Source organism: Rhineura floridana, chromosome 9 (genome assembly GCF_030035675.1).
Source record: "Rhineura floridana isolate rRhiFlo1 chromosome 9, rRhiFlo1.hap2, whole genome shotgun sequence".
NCBI classification, from domain to species: domain Eukaryota; kingdom Metazoa; phylum Chordata; class Lepidosauria; order Squamata; family Rhineuridae; genus Rhineura; species Rhineura floridana.
The window spans coordinates 82,617,437-82,638,142 of record NC_084488.1 but is presented as its reverse complement, the minus strand read 5'-3'; the positions used below and the strand labels follow the sequence as shown (position 1 = coordinate 82,638,142).

Genomic DNA, 20,706 nt, shown 5'->3' with positions numbered 1-20,706 from the left:
CCGGGCATCATGAAAGACCCAGTCCTGGGCTCAGAAAGAAAATAAATATCTGGTCCTCTTCAAAGTATTGATAAGCCTCTTGTTTTAATTGAAATAATAATTATAAATTCTTGCTCTTATCACTAATGGGAGTTAATTATCTTACATATGCTGCTGTTGCTTCTATGGCTGTAATGGAGTAAGGTTAAAGATAAGTGAAATGCATATAGGAAAAAAAAACACAAAAGGCAGTATCACTTTCCTAAATGTAATACCATACCAACCACAACAAGATTCCTATGAGTAAGGCAGAAAACTCAGCATCCCACAACCAGTCAGGATTCATAACCAAAAACCCAAACTAAAAAAATCCTAGCAGTCAGCCAAGGTCACAGAAATCCCCATGCAGCACAACCTGACCTGGGGACTGCAGTTAATGCAGAATGCTGTAGCACAATTGCTGACATGAGTGAGATCCTATCAGCACATAATACCTCTGATCTGAAATCTGCATTGGTTGCTGATTTGCTACCAGGCCAAGTTCAAGCTGTGCTTTCCATGTTATGGGTGCCACATAGTACTTGTTCTGCTCTTGTAAGAAATCAGTCCTGTTAAGTGGCAGCACCTAGACTTTGGAACTCCTTGCCTATTGACATTAGGCAGATGCCTCTTTTCAGCACCTGCTAAAATCAGTTTTCTTGAGGCAAGCCTCTCCAGGCATGTGGAAGCTATTGTGTTTTTAAATCTGTTTTTAACTCATTGTTCGTTTTATTATTTTGAATGTTTTTAAGTATCTGTCCTTAACGCTTTTGCCAATAATTTTATTGTTTTAATTCTTTCTGTAAACCGCTTTGAGATTTTTTACAATAAAGCGGTATATAAATGTTGTAAATAAAAATAAATACATGTTGGAGTTACTGTGGCCCTTGAGTCTCTTCCCACTTTTAGGAACCAAGGAATCTGCCTTATACTGATTCAGGCCATTTCGTACCATGATTTCTTAAATGCAATACCATACCAACCACAAGATTCCTATGAGTAAGGCAGAAAACTAAGCATCTTACAACCAGTCAGGATTCCTAACCAAAAACCAAAAATATGATGAATGAAGAAATATTTATATAAGCATGACTATCAAATATATTAATTATTTACACAACCTGTAAATATATTTATAGTGCAATCCTAGATTTATTTATTCAGAAGCAAGTCCCAGTGTATTCAGTGGGGCTTACTCAAACAGGGACAGAAATGCAACCTCAAGTGATAAGCAACTTCATTCACACAACCCAAAATTCCGAATCATGCCACTACGCTGTTTTGCAACTGTTTATACTTGTTTTTATGGTTATTGGATTTTAAATGGCTTTATTTCTTGTTGTGTGCTGCCTTGGTTTCCAACCCTACCTCACAGGGTTGTTGGAAAGACTCCAGACACGCACACGCACATACTGCAGATGTATAAATACATACAGCCCATATAATGTTTATTGTCAAACCAGTTGGTCATTGCAGAAAAATCAGTATTAGTTTTAAAAAAATCAGTATTTCCTACAGAATAAAAACTGTAATACCTAAGTAAGCCCTGTCTACTTGCTTTAAAATAGGACTGGAGGGGGGGAGTTAGAACACAAAAACAATTCTTTTTTTACATTCACCCCAAAGTCCCATTGATTTATTTCAGCACATTCATAACCATGTCTACTCAAAAGTAAGTCCTATTGAATTCAATGGGATTTACTCTGGGCATATGGGATTAGCATTGCTTTTACAAAAAGCAAGTATTGGGAACGTTTTCAAAACACTGTCCAAGATCTGACTCCTGCACACAAGAGGAAAAGAAACTGAAATGTATATACTTACCCAATTTATGAGATTTTCAGATAAATGGGGAGAAACCACCATTTTGTTTTCTAGACACTGACTCAGGTCAATGAAACTGAAACACAATCCTGGCTTCACTGATTGGCTGCAATCCTGAACGGGCGGGGTTAAAGCTACGAAGTGCTATAGTACTGTATACAGTACTGTTTAAAGAAAGATTTAACAGTTGGCGTGGCTGATGTTTTTATGTATATCTTGAGAACCGGACCACCTAGAAACTTAATTTTTTTTTTAAATTAAAGCTGAGAATCCGGGCCACCTAAGGGGCTAGCCGGGCACCAGGTGGCATGCAATCTGGGTAAAACCCGGCTAACTGGGCAATATGGCAACCCTACTTTCAGTGCTTTCTTTTGATATTTTTTTCTCAATTTAATTTTTAGATGGGTGCTGTACGCCTTGCCAATTGTAATCTCCACAACCAGTCTGTTGGTGAAGGTATAAGTGCTGCCATTCAAGACTTCCAACTGCGACAATACATTGAGCAAGTGAACAGTTGTCGAGTTGGTCTTCAGCCTGCAGTGCTGCGGAGAGCATATTGGCTAGAAGCAGGGTCAGTCAGTTTGGGCCTTATCACCGCTGATATTGCTTTAGCAGCAGATCACCATTCTAAGCATGAAGCACAGAGACATTTTTTGGAAACTCATGACAGCCGAACTAAGAGGTAAGAGAAGCTACAGATGAAAAATGTGTTTAAGTAGGCCCATTAGTGTAAAAGTGAAAATGTGGGCATCCTTAATGGACTATTGAATACAGTGCCATTGCTTATATTTAGTATCTTTAATTTTTTGTCAATAATTTGCTAATAACTAGAATAAATATACTAAGCCAGAATTTTATCATGTAATGGACTCTGCAATTAATAAACGGGCATTGATGTACTGTCAATGCTAAATCATAGTAGTTATTTATCACAGATACTTTTTGTTTGATTTTTATGATGTGGTCAGATTTTAAAAATGTATTTCTGTGAAATATATGCACAGAATGAGCTGCTTTGGACAGTTACATATTGACTAAAGCAGAGATATGAATGAGTCTAGCGGATACATATGCAGACCCTTTGGTCCTTTCTTCATGAACAAACCAGGAAACAATAGCTTTTCCAGTTTGTCTGAACCACAGACCTGACAGAACAAGCCAGAATATTAAGTCAACTTCAAACTATGGTTTCATAGCTCCAAGGCTGTTAACCAGTCTGGACAAAACGAAGAACTATACTTATTGGAAGACTTCCTTGTTTATGCACTCATGTGAAGGAGCTATAAGCATGAGCGAAAGGCTCATTCATATTGCCGTTTTTTAAGACAATATATAATTGTCTAAATGCATGAATTAACTAAAATGCTGACATTGATTGTCATTTTAGAAGTCATTTACACTTTTTTTTTTTACACCACGGTTTCAACTCCTGCTTTGACTCCTGACCATCTGCATCAGCCTTCTCAAACCTGGTGCCATCCAGGTGATCTAGACTACAGCTCCCATCATCCTTGACCACTAGCCATGCTGGCTCGGCCTGATGGTAGTTATAGTCCAACCACATCTAGAGGGCACCAGGTTGGGGGAGGCTGATCTACACTGAAGCACCAAGCTCAATTCAGGGCTGTTTGAATTCTGCCAGACCTGCATTTTAGAGTTGGATAGCTTAGGAATCTGTAGTTTGCACATCTAGAGTCAGACTGTTAATCGTTCCTAAGAAGTATTTTCTGTCAATACTTTCAATCATTATTATTACTGTATTTATGGTAGTTTAAAATTATATTTCCCAAATGGGTTTCATAGGTTTCAAACATATACAAACATATTATTATTAAAATTCTGAAAAAGATAAATAATTGTTCCAATTATTTTTAAATAGACTATTGTTCTTTAAATCTATCTGTTGTTGTGTTTCCTTCGCTCTTCTGTAGTCCATACTTTAGTTAAAAGAGATGCTACTCAAATTCATCCATACCAGTTAAAAATAAATGGAAGGGAATAATTGTTGTCCCCCAAACGCTTATACACAGTTGTGGTTTTCTTGAAGCTGGGCTAGGTTTACTGTCTCCATATTGTTGTGGATTAGAGGTTCAGAAAAGAAAAAAAGGTCAGTAGATGGTGGGGGGAATTACTTATTAATAAGGTCTGTTTAGTCCAAAGGATATAAATTTATTAACTATGTTGTCAGAATATTTACCCAAAGAGAATGATGCTGGTTAGTAGAAGTAAACAGGTAATGGTGCAATTATGTTGTTATTATTCACCGAAGAAAAATTATGAAAGGCAGTTGAAGTAAATAATTGAAGTTCCACCCTGGGATCCTACTGGGAGGAAGGATGGGATATAAATCTAATAAATAAATAACATAATGAATAAATTCATAAATACATAAAATGAATGAAATGTAATATAATACATTACATGTTTTTAAATTGCTTTTTTAAAAAATGTGTTTTTAAATTTGTATATTTGTTTTTAATGTTTTTAATTGTTGTAAACCGCCCAGAGAGCTTCGGCTATGGGGCGGTATACAAATGCAATAAATAAATAAATAAAATGTTATGTTTGAGATTGTAACAATTTTTTTGTCAGGCCTGTATAAGGGACGAGGGAGGTAAAGAGCAAATGAAGGTTAGAGGTTGAACTGGAAATGTTATTGACATACCTTGTTTTGTTTTTGATAATTAAAAAAATAAGAAAAGATCTTATTTATTTCCAGTGAGCAACAATGTTTTGTCTAGCTGTAATTAATAAATTTCTAACCAATTCAATATCTTGTTGAAACTGAATCTTTTAAACATCCAATGAAAGTTGCTTTAGAAATGTGTGGTAAATGATTCCTAGTAATTCCATTTGTTAGTCTTTCCAGAAGAGATGCATTTTTATTTGTTGTATTATATTTAAAATAAGGATATGCTTTTATTTGCAAATGCCTGTCCAAGGCAGCTTACAATAAAAAACCAAAAATTGAAAAGAACAATAATACAATGTTTTAAAACATAAAAGTACAACTCAGCAACACTCTACATTATTTTTTTAACAGAACTGGGAAAAACATAATTCAACTAGATCATCACCCAGCTAATAAACATCACACATGGAAGGCCACTTGAAAAGATCCAATAGAAGGGAATTCCATAGCTGTGGGCCACTATTTATTTTATTTATTTATTTATTAAATTTATTAGTCGCCCATCTGGCTGGTTATCCAGCCACTCTGGGCGACGTACAACATAAAGACATACAAATTACATTAGAGCATTAAAAATCTCAAACAATAATAATAAAACCTAACCCATCCCAAAAGCCTGCCTGAAGAGCCAGGTCTTCAAGGCCCGGCGGAAGCTCATCAAAGTCTTCTTCCTTGTGCCACCAACCTTACTAACCTAAAGGGTGAGCACATCAGGAGAGCCTCCATAGCATATCTTAAAAGTGTGTGCAGGATGTTATGGGTGCAGGCAATCCAATAACTACCTTGGGCAGTTCCACTGAAAAAGGTGTAATATTTGCTCCCAGATCCTGACATCTCCAACATTTTGTCTCTCTGAAGATAATAAATTTGTTTCAGGTGGTTTGGGTGGAAGTCCATTTATGTGGTGAGGCTTTCCCCACTGCCAGCCCCTGTTCCCCTGAAAAGCCTCTTCTGAGACGTAAGAGGATCCTCAGCAAAAGCCTATGATACAAAGTGGGCTGCAGTGGGAGGATGAAAAAGCACAAAAGTGGGTGGAGATAGTTTGCTTGAGCAAGTTGACTTCCCCTGATTTTCAGGAATATTCAACTTCTGCTGCAGCCCCGTGCCGCATCCTAGGTCTTTCCTGGGAGTCTCCTGATGGAGGGCACAGAAAAAACCCTGCTGACTTCCACTTGTGTAATGTTGGATATAAACTACTGTATCTGACTTAGTTGCCGTGTCTTCGAGGATATGGGGAGAATGTATTTTCATATATGCTCTTTTAACTTGGAGGCACTCCATGCTTATTTTTAGTGAAACTTGGCTTCCTTAAACAACGATTTGCTTCTAAAGAATCAAACCCAACCTTCTTATTCTGTGCAAATTAAGGCACTTGTCCGCCTGAATACCCATTGAAGTTGGCGGAATAATTAGTGTCAATTTCTTTGGGAATTTTGAGGCCAACAACACTTGGAATTATATTGTTCCACTGAGTAACAATATTCCTCTTTATTTTTTCTTTTTCAAAAAAACATTTTCTTTTGTAGGTTATGGTTTTTATGGCCAGATGACACTGCAAAGACTAAGAGAAGCAAGAACAAGTGTGGCTGTCTTGGTGGCTGTAGGTTCTTCGGTGGCACAGTTTCAGGATTAGACTTCTTCAAACTGGAAGAGTTAACACCATCAAGTAGCTCTGCTTTTTCAAGTACAAGTGCAGAATCAGATATGTTTTATGGACAGTCTTTACTGCAGCCAGGAGAATGGATCATTACCAAAGAGCTTCCAAAAATTATAGATGGTAATTAGTATATGTGTGCATGTACAAATGCATATTTTTAACAATATTTTAACATATCTCTTTAGTTTCATAGTGAATAATCTGCTATTTAACGCTGGCTAGCTAGTGGCATATAATAACCGTTACTGAGGAAAGAGAGACACAACTCTCATTGAAATGTTGTTGTTACTCATAATATTACAGTATAATTAAATTAGAATCATAGAATCATCAAATAGTAGAGTTGGAAGGGGCCTATAAGGCCACCGAGTCCAATCCCCTGGCTCAATGCAGGAATCCAACTTAAACCATACCCAACACGTGGCTGTCCAGCTGCCTCTTGAACGCTTCCAGTGTTGTTAGTATGCATAGTTACAATTGTTGGAGGTGCTAGTGTGTTGTACAGTGCAAAGTTATTCCAAACTGAGCTGGTTCATTGCTTTTAAAAATTTCTATAAGAACAATGAATAAAACAATAATCTATGTACTTATTCCTCTGTGTGGAAATCCTTTTTACCAAGGAGCAAGGAAAAATGCTGATGCCTTTATTATTGTTTGATATAAAATATTTACTTATTTTGTTCTTAGGTAAGGCAAATGGTGTTAAAAGGAAAGAATGGGAGTGCCGAACTGTGGGAATAGAAGAAAGAAAATCCCAGCACTTGAATTTACAAGTACCGCTACGATCTCATAGTTCTTCTTCCTCTTCAGAGGAGAACAGTAGTTCTAGTGCTGCACTCCCCTTGCTAGCTGGTGAAAGAGAAAGCCCTTCTTCTGCTGTTGAAGATCACTTAGGGCAAAAGGAGTTCTTGGCTGGTGCAAAAAGAGAAGATGCCCATGGAACGTGAGTATGCTGCTTCTTAATGTTAATTTGCTCCAATATCCAACATAATTTGGAGATAGAAAGTGAAAACTTATCTGGGAATGCTAGTATTGTACAGTATCCAACTAATTTGTTCCATCAACACAAGGATTTCTGCTCAATGGAACTTCCCCCATTCTCCTCCCCTACCCTGGTGTGCCCCCTAAATCTCTTTTGAGTTTTTTCCCAACCCTCTGGAACAGATTCAGGGAATGTGCATGGTGTGCATGGGGAGAGGAGACAGAGGAAGTTCCTTTGTGCAAGCAGAAACCCTTGCGCTGATGGAACGGGTTAGTTGGACACTGTCCATAGTCTAGATTTTCTGCTTCTCTGCTATGTGGTGTACTAGGGGGAAAGGGGGACAGGAAATATTAGTATATCTAGTGTATGGATGAGATATAGTAGCTACTATTCAGCACTCCAGTATATATACTGAAGACCCATTGAAATAACTGGGACTTTAGCAAGAGCCACTGTTTGTAGGATTGTGACCTTTGTAAAGTCAAAATTTTTTGCAATCTTCCATGAGCCCAGTGGTTATGGATTATTTATTTATTTATTTATTTTATTATCATTATTTTTACCCCGCCCTTTTTCCAAAACTGGAACTCACAACAGCTTCCGGATAAAAGCACACAGATAATTAAAAACATACAAAAGTCTAGATTAAAATCAAATTAAACAATTTACAGTATTAAAACCATTCATACATACAGTTCAAATAATTCAAACTCAGTTTAAAATAATACAGTTAGGCAACAGCAATGCAGCACCCTTCAAGATTATTATGTGCATATTTATTTACTGTATATTCAAAACATTTATATTCCACTATTCAACTGGAAAGGTTCACATCATTATGGACAAAATATGCATAATTCTTGACAAAAATGATCTTTTCCTCCCCATCTCAGATCTGCAGCAGAATGTTCAGGAAGTAGTCCTGTATCTCCTAACTCCCAAGAGAGGCCTGTTGGACAATCTCCTCTTAGATCTCCTTTGAAACGACAAGCATCCGTATGCTCTACTCGACTTGGCAGCACCAAAAGTCTTACTGCAGCCTTCTATGGAGACAAGCAACCTGTTCCAGCTGGTGTGCAGTTCAGCAGTGATGTCTCCCGCAGTGATGAAAATGTCTTAGATTCTCCAAAACAAAGGAGAAGCTTTGGTTCTTTCCCATACACTCCTTCTGCAGACTCAAATTCATTTCATCAATATCGCTCCATGGACTCCAGTATGTCAATGGCTGATAGTGAAGCGTACTTCTCAGCAGCTGAGGACTTTGAACCCATAAGCAGTGATGAAGGTCCGGGAACCTATCCTGGGAGAAAAAAGAAAAGAAAACAAGCCAAACAAATTGATTATGGGAGATGCTCACTCTATCACAGTGTAGAAGGACCCCTAACTACTACATTGCATGGAGAAGCTAGTCAGGATCCAAAGGTCTTGCCAATAAAAACACACCCCTCCCAAGCTTCATTTGTTTCTGCTTTGGGAGGAGAAGATGAACTTGTAGAGCATTTATATATCATAGAAGCAGAGAAGGCTCCAGAGAATGAACAAATCACTTCTCAGCAGCCTGTTATGAACTGCTATCAAAGTTACCTCACCCAGTACCAGGTGGTTAACTGGTCAGTAAAACATCCAACAAACAAAAGAACCTCTAAATCATCCTTACATCGCCCATTAGATCTTGACACTCCAACTAGTGAGGAAAGTTCCTCATCTTTTGAACAGCTTTCTGTCCCAACCTTTAAGGTAAAAAATAGCAGAATAACTTTGAAATCAATTTAAAGGAAAGCAAACACTAGGTTAGGTTGTGAAAAAATGTATGGTGCGTGTGTAATTTTATTAGATCCTTTAGTAGAACTTTGAAATGACATGCTAATATTATAGAGAATAATCATAGTTAAGTATGTTGGAATTAAAGTTGTACCTTAGGAGAGGGGAATAATTTATAAGACTATTGATGCAATTTTTTAGATATATATTTACATGGATAGTGTAATATTTGCTTTACCAAGAACAATTCTGCAGTCATAGATACATTTTGTTTGAATTTTGCATCAGTAAACAAGCACTGAAAGAGTTTGTTGTAACTGCATGCAAAGTATGCATGATGCTGCTTTTTATGAATGAGTGCTTTGTTTGGATTTCTATTTCAACGTCCAATGTGAGAATTTTGTATCTGTTAAAGCTATTTTTTTGTGTAATGTCCTTACAGAGGATCCACTGAACACTTAGTAATTTAGGACTTATACTATGTGTCTTGCTGCTTTTCCACATAGTGTTTCTATTTTGCATATCACCTATATTTAGTGTTTTGGAGACTGCAGGAATTACATGGTGGTTTTGTTTTTAAGAAAGCTGCATTATAGCATATTAGAGCAAAAAAAGAAAAGAAAAAAGAACCCATTAAACTGTAACATCAAATGTAGAGATGTATTAGTGTTAATGGTGACAGGGAGGAGTACAAATAAGATATTACCTGTTAAACGTTTGCAAGATTAAAATCCCTAGAACAAAAGTAATAAGATTTTGTGTGTTCTAGATTGTTAAGCAGGGTCTCACAGCGAATGCTCTGCTGGACCGAGGTATGCAGCTTACAGGATCAACATCTAAGTGAGTAATAAGTTACAAATTTGTTGTATTGCAAGACATTGTAATTGTATCAGGTCCCCTTCCCATGCACTTGAAAGGTTGTGGCAGCCACTTTTGTATGAGGCAATCCCACACTGTAAAAACCATGATCGTGTCAGCAGGGCTGAATATGTGCATCTTTCCCACCCAGTTGCTACCCTCTCTCCAAGTGAGATGCCAATTGTTTCATATTCATATGCACCCATATGTAGTGTGGATTTGCATACAACACAAGCAGCTTCCTTGCTGCTGGGAGCAAATATGAAGGGAGTCTGAAAAACAAGCTGATATGGCTATAATATGATAATTGGATTTGCTTTTGAGTCTTTCCTAGTTAGTTTGAACATTTTACGGAAGCAAATATTTGATATCTGTCTGTTTAGTCTTTTGAAGCATTTAGTTAGTTCTCTCAACCTTTTATTTTTATTATTTAATAAAAATGTGTCCTATGTTTCCAAAAGATCAGGGCAAGATTAAACATGGCTTGGCTTGTCAAGACCCCACAGACTATGGTGTTGAATCTGACATAGAATTGATATATTTCCTGTGCCTCTCTAGTGATCCCTGTGTTGTGCAAAAATTCTGTTTGCTTTGAAATGTCTTTACCATTTGATGCTGTTAAACTAAACAGCAAACTATGTATCTCCATTGGCTATGTGCTCTAAGCACAAATGGTTTTTTTAGGGATTATGGAAATTATTATTTATTATTATTATTATTATTTACATTTGTATACCGCCCCATAGCCGAAGCTCTCTGGGCGGTTTACAATTAAAAACATTAAAAACAAATATACAAATTTAAAAACACTTTAAAAAAAACAATTTGGGAGAGATTCCTGCCTGGGCAGCTCTGCACCTTGAACACAAGCCCATCTGTCCTTGCAAGAACATGAAGGACAGTCTAGCAGCAAAAGTGGGTCACTCTCTTCCCTCCACTCTCAAAGGCAGCACTCTTCCTCGTCCATTTCAACCAGAGGCTGGTGGTGAGGCTCCCCTTCAGAGCCTTCCTCGGCAGCCACCTCCTGTGGGGCAGCTGCCTGAAGCAGGGCCACTTTGTAGGAGGCTGAAGAGGGGCCAATTCCACAGAGAGAGAGGGAGGCTATGCAACACCAGGCAGACAAACCGGCTTCCACTGCTGCCATCAACAAGGAAGGAAGCCAGAGGACCAGGGCTGTGTCATAGATGCGGGTAGTGTCAAAAGGGCACTCGTTTGTTATCACAGTGCGGGCATCAGCTGGAAGGGCAGAACTGTTGCAACCGGTAAAGAGTTGACGGCCACTGTTGACAACAGTGAGGGAGATGGCAAATGATTGTGGGACATTCTATCAACTGTCAGATAAAAAACATGCACAGGCTTGATAAGTGGTGCCAAACCATCTTATATGACATTTTTCTTATGCTTGTTCCTGATTAAGAATTTCTCATTCTGTGTACTTTGTCTATAATGATGATGAATCAAGGCAAGCTGCTTTCAAAATAAATAGAAATTTATTGTGTACTGGAGCTGTTGACAATCTGACGCATACTAGTCAGTTGTGGTTTACTTTCTGTAAGGCATGCACTCATGTATTGTTCAGCATGCAGCAGCTCCAGCTATTTAATGCTGACACTGTTCAGATTGTTACTTAGATTTCTTTGAAGCTTAATATTTGCAAGCTATCTTTAGAAGATGCAGATTTCTTCTCTAGCATGTATCTTTTCCATAGGAGGAATGCCATCATGCGGGTTATAGCTCCACCTATCGTCCAAAGGCAAGAATGTTTCTGAAGTCAAGACTAGGGGCGTCAGGCCCCTCCCACTCTCCAGTTCATTCTTGCCTCCGCCAGGAGCCTGCGACTGCGGCTCTCCGCCTCCCGCTTTTAGCCGATTCTGCTCGTTGGGCTGCCTTGCCTCCCCTGACTCGTCCGCGACACTTAATATCTCGCCGAGTCGATCTCTGCAGTCCGCGGCTGCGGCTTACCCATTTCCCAATATTATTCCTGCTACGGGGAGTTCACTGGCCGCTCTACCTCCTTGACGGAGGCTTACCTACCTGATTTTACAGCCGCGATTGCGTTCCCAACCCCACGGCTGGAGAACTATTTAACCACGTCTTTTTGCAGTTAAAAATTTCTGACAGCCCCTTTTCAGCTACTAGCGCTCCTCACTGTCCGCCATTGCTCCTTCCTTATCTAAACCGTTGTCTCTGTGCAACGTATCCGCCATTTTTGATTAAAATTTTTCCGCTTTTTTCATGGGCACCATTTTGTTTGCCCCCTTTTTTTCCCACCCTTACTGTTTAGTCTTTTTCGTCTTAACAGGGGGCCTAGCTTGAAAGAGCTGTGACTGGCAGTCAGTGTGTGTGCTGCAGATAGAACCCTATAGTGCCAACAGTTTCTTCCTACTAAATCTAGCTGCCTATTGCAACTATTCGACCACTACAACTATTGAATCTACATATTCTCATTGACTGTCTCAAGGCTGTGGCTGTGAACTAAGCTGTTTGATTTGTACATTCTGCCCCACTCGTGGCCGTGTACTAAGACTGTGGTTATTGTGCAACGCTGCCATACCGTGCAAAGCTGTTCGAAAGGGTACATTCTGCCCCATCCGTGGTCGTGTACCAAGGCTGTTGATACTGCAAAGCCGTTTGATCTGTGCATTCTGCCCCATCCGTGGCCGTGTACTAAAACTGTTCATATTGTACATTCTGCCCCACCCGTGGCCGTGTACCACAGCTGTATTAATTGTACATTCTGCCCCATCCGTGGCCGTGTACTTAGCCATCTGCCAGTGCATTCTGCCCCATTCGTGTGCCATGTACTGAGCTTGTTCGGGTCTGTGCATTCTGCCCCATCTGTGGCCGTGTACTGATACCCTTTAAAAAGTATATGATGGCTGAACAGCCAGAGACAACCCAGGCAACCAAGCCAAAACCATCTAAGGCGGCCAAGCATAAGCATTCCAAAGCGGTTGCCAAAACGAAACATCTTTCCAGCCACAGCACATCCAAGCGACCATGCTATGTCTCTGCTCCAGTTCCCGAGAGAACAACTCATGAACAGTTAACGACTGTATTTCATTCTCCTGCTGTTTCCTCTGATGAGGAGGACTTTGCTGGTTTTCCTGACCAACCAACGGTCAGCCAACCTGGGGCTTACTCATCTTCACTCCCTGTGGGGCTGTCCATACCGCCGCCTCTACAAGAGCAATCCTCTACATCACCGGAGCTACAGCTGTCTCATGAGTTCATATCACAACTTCAAGGCATGCTGTCGTTCTTCGCTCAGAGACAGTTACCATCACAAGTCCCCGCTATCCCCCAGCACAGTGGGGGTCACGTTGTACACAATGAGACTAATCCATCATGCTCCCCAAATCCTTTTGACATTGCCAGGGGCAGGTTTGTGGATGACTTTTCTTGTGGGGAGGAGTCCCCATTCGCTCTACAAGCCGACGGAGATGAATGGAGTGACCAGTCAGAACATGAGCAGGATACATCTTATCGTCTCTTTGACGCCTCAGATTATCAACCTCTTGCGCGCAGAGTATTAAACGCACTTGGTCTTCAATCTATGCAAACTGCAGCTGCCATTCCCACTATAAAAGGGGCCAAGGTGTTGAAATCCCCCACACCAGCAGAGCACTATCTTCCTGTGCCAGATCCCATTGCTAAACTGGCCAAAGATGAACTGTCTCACCCCTTAGAAGCACGTCGCTTTACTGCCCTTGTGGACAGACTTTATTCTTTGGCTCCGGACTTTACCAACAGACTGGCCGTCCCTGGCATAGATGAGCCGATTTCCAGCCTAGTTTCCAGATCCCTTTTGCCAAGGGAGGGAGATTCTCATTTAAAGGACGCCACTGAGCGGAGACTGGACTTTGCCTTACGCAAGAACCATGAGGCCACTGCCTTCTCTATGCATGCTTCTATTTCAGCCTCAATTTCTTCCAGGGCAGCGATGATGTGGCTGGATGACCTCTTAGAGGATCCTAATCCAGATCCTGTTTCTCTGCGAAGATCACTGATAAAATTGCGCAAGACAGCTGCTTTTGTGGCTGATGCCACCTTGGACGCCAATCAGCTCGGAGCACACGCTATGGCAGCTCAGATTGTTGCCCGACGGACCCTCTGGCTTTGTCACTGGCAAGCTGACTCTACGGCCAGAGTTAATCTATCACGGGCACCTTATTCCGGCTCATTACTCTTCGGCGAGGAAGCCCTAAAGGCAGTGCTTGTTGACCCCATAGAGGCTTGAAAGCCTGTCTTGGCCACGTCCAGAAACGTTGAGCGTAGACCTCTCAGACATTTCGCCCCATACCGCACGTCTCAGCCCTTTTGAGGAACGTGGCCTGGGGGATGAGGCCGCGATTTCTCAACATACGATTTCCGCTCCTCCAGAGGAGTCTGGCCCAGATGCTTCCCAGGCAGAGGTCAGTACCAGGGGCGCAGAGGTTCCTCAACGTCCTCATACAGGGGAGGGTCTCGCCAATGCAGACAGTATTAGCGCAATCCCGGTTGGGGGCAGATTGCTTATGTTTGGAGAACATTGGCTGCGTCTGACTCAGGTCGCCTGGATCAGAGAACTTTTTTGTTATGGATATGCAATTGAATTTTGGGCAACACCTCCAGACAAGTTTCATCCCTTCCCCTGTCCCAGGGCACCAGCCAGGCACTGCATCATGCAGACTGCCATACATCACCTCTTGGACATAGCGGCGATAGAGCCAGTCCCTACAACAGAGAGGTCGGAAGGGGTGTACTCCCTCCTATTTGCTGTGCCCAAACGAGATCTGTCATGGAGGGCGGTATTGGACCTCAAGTTCATTAACCATTTTGTAAAGTATCGCAGGTTCAAAATGGAATCCCTCCACTCCATTACAGCAAGTCTGCATGAAGGAGACTTCCTGGCTTCTATCGACCTAAAGGAAGCGTATCTCCATGTGCCCATTTGCATAGCCCACAGAAAATTCCTTCGGTTTGCCTTCGGCTCCCAGCATTTTCAATATCGAGCGATGCCGTTCGGTCTCTCGTCTGCCCCGAGAGTCTTTACCAAGGTGCTACTCATACTAGTGGCTTACCTCCGGCTTCAAGGGGTCCATATCTACCCCATCTGGACGATTTTTTAATACGGGCGAGTTCCAGGGAGCTGGCTCATCGCCATCTAAAGCTCACGCTCCATGTCTTACAGGCCCACGGCTGGCTAGTCAACTTCGACAAAAGCCATCTCCAACCAACCCAACATCTACAGCATCTAGGGGCGATGTTGGACACCCTGCAAGCGACAGTGTTCCTGTCCCCAGATCGCATAACTGCTCTCACAGATATCGCAAGATCTCTGATGCACAAAACATCCGCAGACGTCATGCTTCTAGCCAGGGATCTGGGAATGTTGGTGTCCACCATTCATACTCGCCAGCTACAGTGGGCCTTGCTGCAGTTCCAACACGACATTGCCAGCTCAAACCATCGAGCAATTCCCTTGAGCCCCACACTGCGTTTGTCATTCCGCTGGTGGACGAGGGTACAACATCTCACCCAGGGCACTCCGTTCAGAGAACCCCACAGGACTGTCATCACCACAGATGCCAGTATCCTTGGCTGGGGAGCCCACTGCAACTCCCAGTTCGTTCAGGGGGCTTGGAACACAGCAGAGCAAACTCAGAGCATCAATTGGCTGGAACTAAAGGCTGTCCACTTAGCTCAGCTTCATTTTCAGTCTCTGTTCCACCTGGACGATGTTCTCATTCGAACGGACAACACGTGTGCCAAATCTCATTTAAACACACAAGGGGGGACCAGGTCCCATTCTCTGCAGAACCTAGCTTCCCTCATATTCGACTGGGCAGAGCAACATCTGCAATCCTTAAAAGCAGAACATCTCAGAGGAATTTTGAATGTGACGGCAGACTGGCTCAGCAGACAACAGGTGTTCCCTGGAGAATGGAAGCGTCATCCGACCGTGTTCCATCTTCTCCAGGGTCGGTTCGGCTCCTTCTCTGTCAACCTCTTTGCCTCCAGTCACAATTGTCAACTACCCAGGTACTTCGCTCGATACCTGGACACGACAGCGGAAGCGGTGGATGCCCTGTCGCTACCGTGGCCGGATGGCCTATTGTACACCTTCCCTCCAATACCACTGTTAGCCAGAACCTTGAGGAAGGCGCGGCGCTGGTTCTGATAGCACCATATTGGCCCTGTCGACCGTGGTTCTCGGATCTCCTTGCCATGTCAGTGACAGATCCTTGGACACTCCCGGTCAGGCCAGACCTCTTATCCCAGGGCCCAGTATGGCATCAGGACCCCAATTGGCTCAACCTAACACCGTGGCTTTTGAACGGCAACATTTGAGGTCGGCTGGACTGTCTGACGCTGTTATTGACATTATCTTAGCCTCGAGACGACCATCTGCCACTTGTATATATCAACATACTTGGGTGGCATTTTCCAGGTGGTGTCAGACTCAGCACCTCGATCCTTCACAGGCTACAATACAACAGGTGCTGCAATATCTTCATAGGGGCCTCATGATGGGACTCAGACCCAACACATTGTGTCGACATGTGTCCACTCTGTCGTCCATTCTCTCAGTGTCCTCCACTGGTGCCCCTATTGCCTCACATCCGTTCATCAAACGCTTCCTCAGAGGCACTGCTCTACGCTCACCGGCTGTAGCCCACCGTTTTCCCTCATGGAGTTTGTCAAAGGTGCTGCAGGCTTTACAACGCCCTCTGTTTGAGCCCCTCAGGACTGTGCCTTTACGTCTGTTGTCATTCAAGGTCCTGTTCCTGATCGCGATCACTTCTGCGAGACGAGTTTCAGAACTGGGTGCATTGTCTTCTGCCCGCCATCTCTGTGTCTTTCACAAGGACTCTGTTGTGCTGAAAACTGATCCTTCCTTCCGTCCCAAGGTCAATTCAGTTTTCCACTGCAACCAGGACATTGTTCTTCCTTCATTTTGTCTGAATCCTACCCATCCTCTAGAGAAGGCTTGGCATTCGTTGGATGTCCGGAGGGCTCTCAAGACCTACCTGTCCAGGACCCAGGATATACGACGAACTGAGTCTTTGTTTGTATCCTTTCATCCAAGGTCTATGGGGCATAAAGTAGCTAATTCCACCTTATCCCGCTGGTTGCGTGCATGTATTACTTTGGCTTATGAGTCCCTTAAGCTTCCAGTTCCAGCTAGTATAACCGCTCATTCCACTAGGTCAGCGGCCACTATGGCTGCTTTTGCTACCAATGCCCCTGTTGCTGATATTTGCAGAGCAAATGGTCTACCCCACACTCGTTTATAAGGCATTATAAAATAGACCGTTATGCCTCTGCCAATGCCTCTTTTGGCAGACGAGTGTTGCAACAGGTTCTTAATGATGATTAGCATGTGGATGGTCCCTCCCTGTTATGGGTTGCTTTGGTACATCCCGCATGATGGCATTCCTCCTATGGAAAATGGACCATTGGTCTCACCTGAAGGGTGATTTTCATAGGAGGAATGCCATCACGACCCTCCCAGTTGGAGGAAATTTGGATGCCTAGTTGGAGGATACCTAGATTTCTTTTCTAGGGCTTTTATATATTTTTGTTACGCTATTTTATTACATTCACTAGTGAAGTCAAGACTGCTATTAATGTTATATCACTATGTTAGAGTCATGTTATTATGAATACTGTTATTGTATTATGTCTTTGCTGGTAGGCCAGTTGGGCCCTTTTTTCCTGCACTTTTAGATATCTCTCTGGACTCGCTGCGAATGAACTGGAGAGTGGGAGGGGCCTGACGCCCCTGGTCTTGACTTCAGAAACATTCTTGCCTTCGGACGATAGGTGGAGCTATAACCCGCATGATGGCATTCCTCCTATGAAAATCACCCTTCAGGTGAAACCAATGGTCCATTTTCCCTTAGGAAAGCCTGTGTAATATTTTATAGTACATTTCATTAGTTGCATTGGGATGAGACTTCTAGGAAATACAGAAAAAGACAGATGAAGTACCAGGGGCCCTGTGGGTACTCCACTAGTTGTCTGATTGACATAGTTGAAAGCATTTAACTAGCAAAAGTAGTTACAACTTTAATGTTCTGAATTGACAGGATAAACTGCATCTTTATCTGTTCAAGAATGACTGAATTACTGACAAAAAAATGTATTTGAGGCTAGTCCAATGAAAGGTCCAATGCTGCATTCTATTCTTATCTATGTGATTACACTGACCTTGTGTGAACATCTGTCACCCTTCAAATTAGACAGTTTATTATTTTGCACTTAGCACTGCAAGGGAGTTGCTGTATCCTGAAAAGATGTTTAGCCAAATAAACCCTTCTAGTAAGTTCTACTGTTTCAAGTAACCACAGAAAGTAGCTGTATCTAATATTTTAAAACTAATAATCTGTACTTTTGTTTGTTTAGTACCCCATATACTCCCTTAGAAAAGAAAATCCTTGATAATACAGATGATGAAACAATAACAGAAGAATGGACTCTTGATCACCCAGTTTCTCAGACCCGCACAACGGCTATTGTGGAAATAAAAGGACCTGTGGATGTAGTTCTCACTCCTCTTGTGGCAGAAGCTTTAGACAGGTATTTCATATTTTGGGGAGAAAAATGAATCTAATAGTCTGAACCTATAACAAACAGCTAATACTATCATGAACACATGTTGTTTCATCATTGTAGCAGCACAAGTCTTAGTGTTGTACTGCTATATCAAATTGTTAAGGATACTACACCTCCATAATGACTTGGAATACTACAGCTGTGTTTGTAAGGCCTTGTAGGAATCAGATGTAGACAAGAAGGATCCTTTCATTGCCCATTTCTGTATCTGCCCACATTATACATATTCTTATCTGCGTCATCAGGACTAGAAATATCTCTCCCCCTTGCGCTGCAGTAATATTGTGATTACAAAGCATATATTCACTCTCCTTGAACTCTTGGCTGCTTTTAATATTGTTGACCTCAGTATGCTTATGGAGCATCTCAGAGAGATGGGGGTTGGGGGCACTGTGCTTCAGTGGTTCTGCTCATACCTCCAGGGACACTTCCAAAACGTAGTTCTGGGAGGTTACTGTTTGGCACCATGGGAATTATCCTGTGGTGTTCTGCAGGGTTCCATCTTGTTCCCCATCCTATTTAGCATGTATACAAAGTCACTGAGAGCTGTCATGAGGAAATTTGGAATGAGGTGTCATCAATATGCGGATGACACCTAACTCTATCTCTCTGTTCCATCTGAATCAGGAGAGACAGTTGAGATGCTGGACCGGTGCTTGGAGGCAATGATGGGCTGGATGTGGGCCAATAAATTGAGGCTGAATCCTGAAAAGACAGAGATGTCATATTTTCAGTGTTCTCATGTCCGGGAGGTGGGGAGATGGCCTGTTCTGGATGCAGTTGCATTCCCCTGGAAGGAGCAAGTTTGCAGCTTGGGAGTACTCCTGGATCCAACACTGTCACTGGAGGCTCCAGTGGCCTCAGTGATTAGGAGTGCCTTTTCCCAGCTCCACCTGGTTCACCAGCTTCATACCCTTTTGGACAGAGATAACATGGCCACAGTACTCCATGCTCTGGTAACTTCCACATTGGATTATTGCAATGAGCTCTATGTGGGTCTGTCCTTGAAGACAACTCAGAACCTTCAAGTGATCAAAAATGCAGCAGCCAAATTCCTGCCTGGGGTTCCGTTCAGATCTCATATAACCCTGTTTTAAAACAGCAGCATTGGTTGCCAGTTCGTTTTTTGGTCTCAATTTAAGGTGTTCACGCTAGTGTTTAAAGCCCTAAATGGCTTAGGTCCCAAATCTCTGAAAGACTGCCTCCTTCCCTACAGACCCTGTCTGGTGTGGAGAACAGCAGAGGGGGATCCTTTTGGTAGTTTCACTATCCTCAGAAGCTTGGGGGAGGGGTGGCCTGGGAGAGAGCATTCTCGGTGGTTGTCCTGCCCAGAGTGAGAATCATGAAACGGAGGCGAGACCGGAATTAATTCCTGTTTTATTAAAGTAACATCGAAGGCAAGGCATCTCATAGACTTAGCTAACTAGCTCACTGTAATCCCTAACTAAACTACTCAGGCTTACTCTGCAGCATGTAAGGGGAGTTGACTCAGCACCCTCATCAGGGGGTGCGGGCTTAAGTAGGAAAGGTTTTCACCCGTAATCTCTGAATCTTGCGTGAGACCTCCCTCTGGCCAAGCCTCTTTTCTCGGCAGCGCGCACAAAGTGACAGAGCACACACCTGCTCATTGGACAGTCTAGATGCCTCAGGTGCCAGCTCCATTGAAGGGGGCGCAGATGTTTCTGGCAGGGAAGCGTTTGAAGGGCCAGACAAGGAATCCTGGGGGGGGTGGAGTTTGCGCGCACACGAGGTCTTGCTCCAACGGCTGTCCTGGGGCGCTTGGCAAGGGAGGGGTCTCCACATGAGTGGGCAAATTTCCTGTGGGAATCAGAGAGTGGTTGGTCATGTCTCCTCCCCCCAGACCTTCAGGAGCATCCTCCACATCTGACGTCTCTCTCATCTGCAGAGCTGGGGGTGGGCCCTCAAACAGCTCCCCCCCAGAGTCACTCTGTGCCGGGAAAGGGCCCTGGGGCTCCCCCCCACCTGATCCAGGCCCCCCTGGGTCACCTGGCGCTCGACAGTGGTGGCCCCTAAGTTGTGGAACTCCTTCCCCACCAAGGTGTGTCTGGCAACTTTGCTGTACAGCAAATGCTAAAGTTGCACCTCTTTACCCTGGCCTTTGACACCTGAGATAGATATTCTTATGACCCGCCCTATTTGGGGATTTAAGGTTGTTCTTATATTGTTTTTAATGTCATATTATAAAATTCTTGTAACCTGCGCTGGGACCTTTGGGTGAAAGGTGAGTATTTGATGATGATGATGATGATAACATTGGCAAAGAAATTTGTAATGTATGCCAAGGCCTATAAG

General features: G+C 42.7%; 1 protein-coding gene across 15 annotated transcripts in view; it reads left to right on the top strand.

Annotated features, from left to right (window-relative positions):
* The window catches only part of BLTP1 (bridge-like lipid transfer protein family member 1), a 312,192-nt gene that overhangs the window by 148,033 nt on the left and 143,453 nt on the right, over positions 1-20,706 (top strand). For all 15 annotated transcript variants that reach the window (XM_061585180.1, XM_061585183.1, XM_061585181.1 and 12 more), the window contains 6 exons: positions 2,244-2,524; positions 6,061-6,311; positions 6,879-7,134; positions 8,067-8,910; positions 9,704-9,774; positions 18,184-18,357. In XM_061585180.1, the coding sequence (XP_061441164.1) occupies positions 2,244-2,524; positions 6,061-6,311; positions 6,879-7,134; positions 8,067-8,910; positions 9,704-9,774; positions 18,184-18,357 (1,877 nt within the window). The remainder of the gene's footprint in view (positions 1-2,243; positions 2,525-6,060; positions 6,312-6,878; positions 7,135-8,066; positions 8,911-9,703; positions 9,775-18,183; positions 18,358-20,706) is intronic.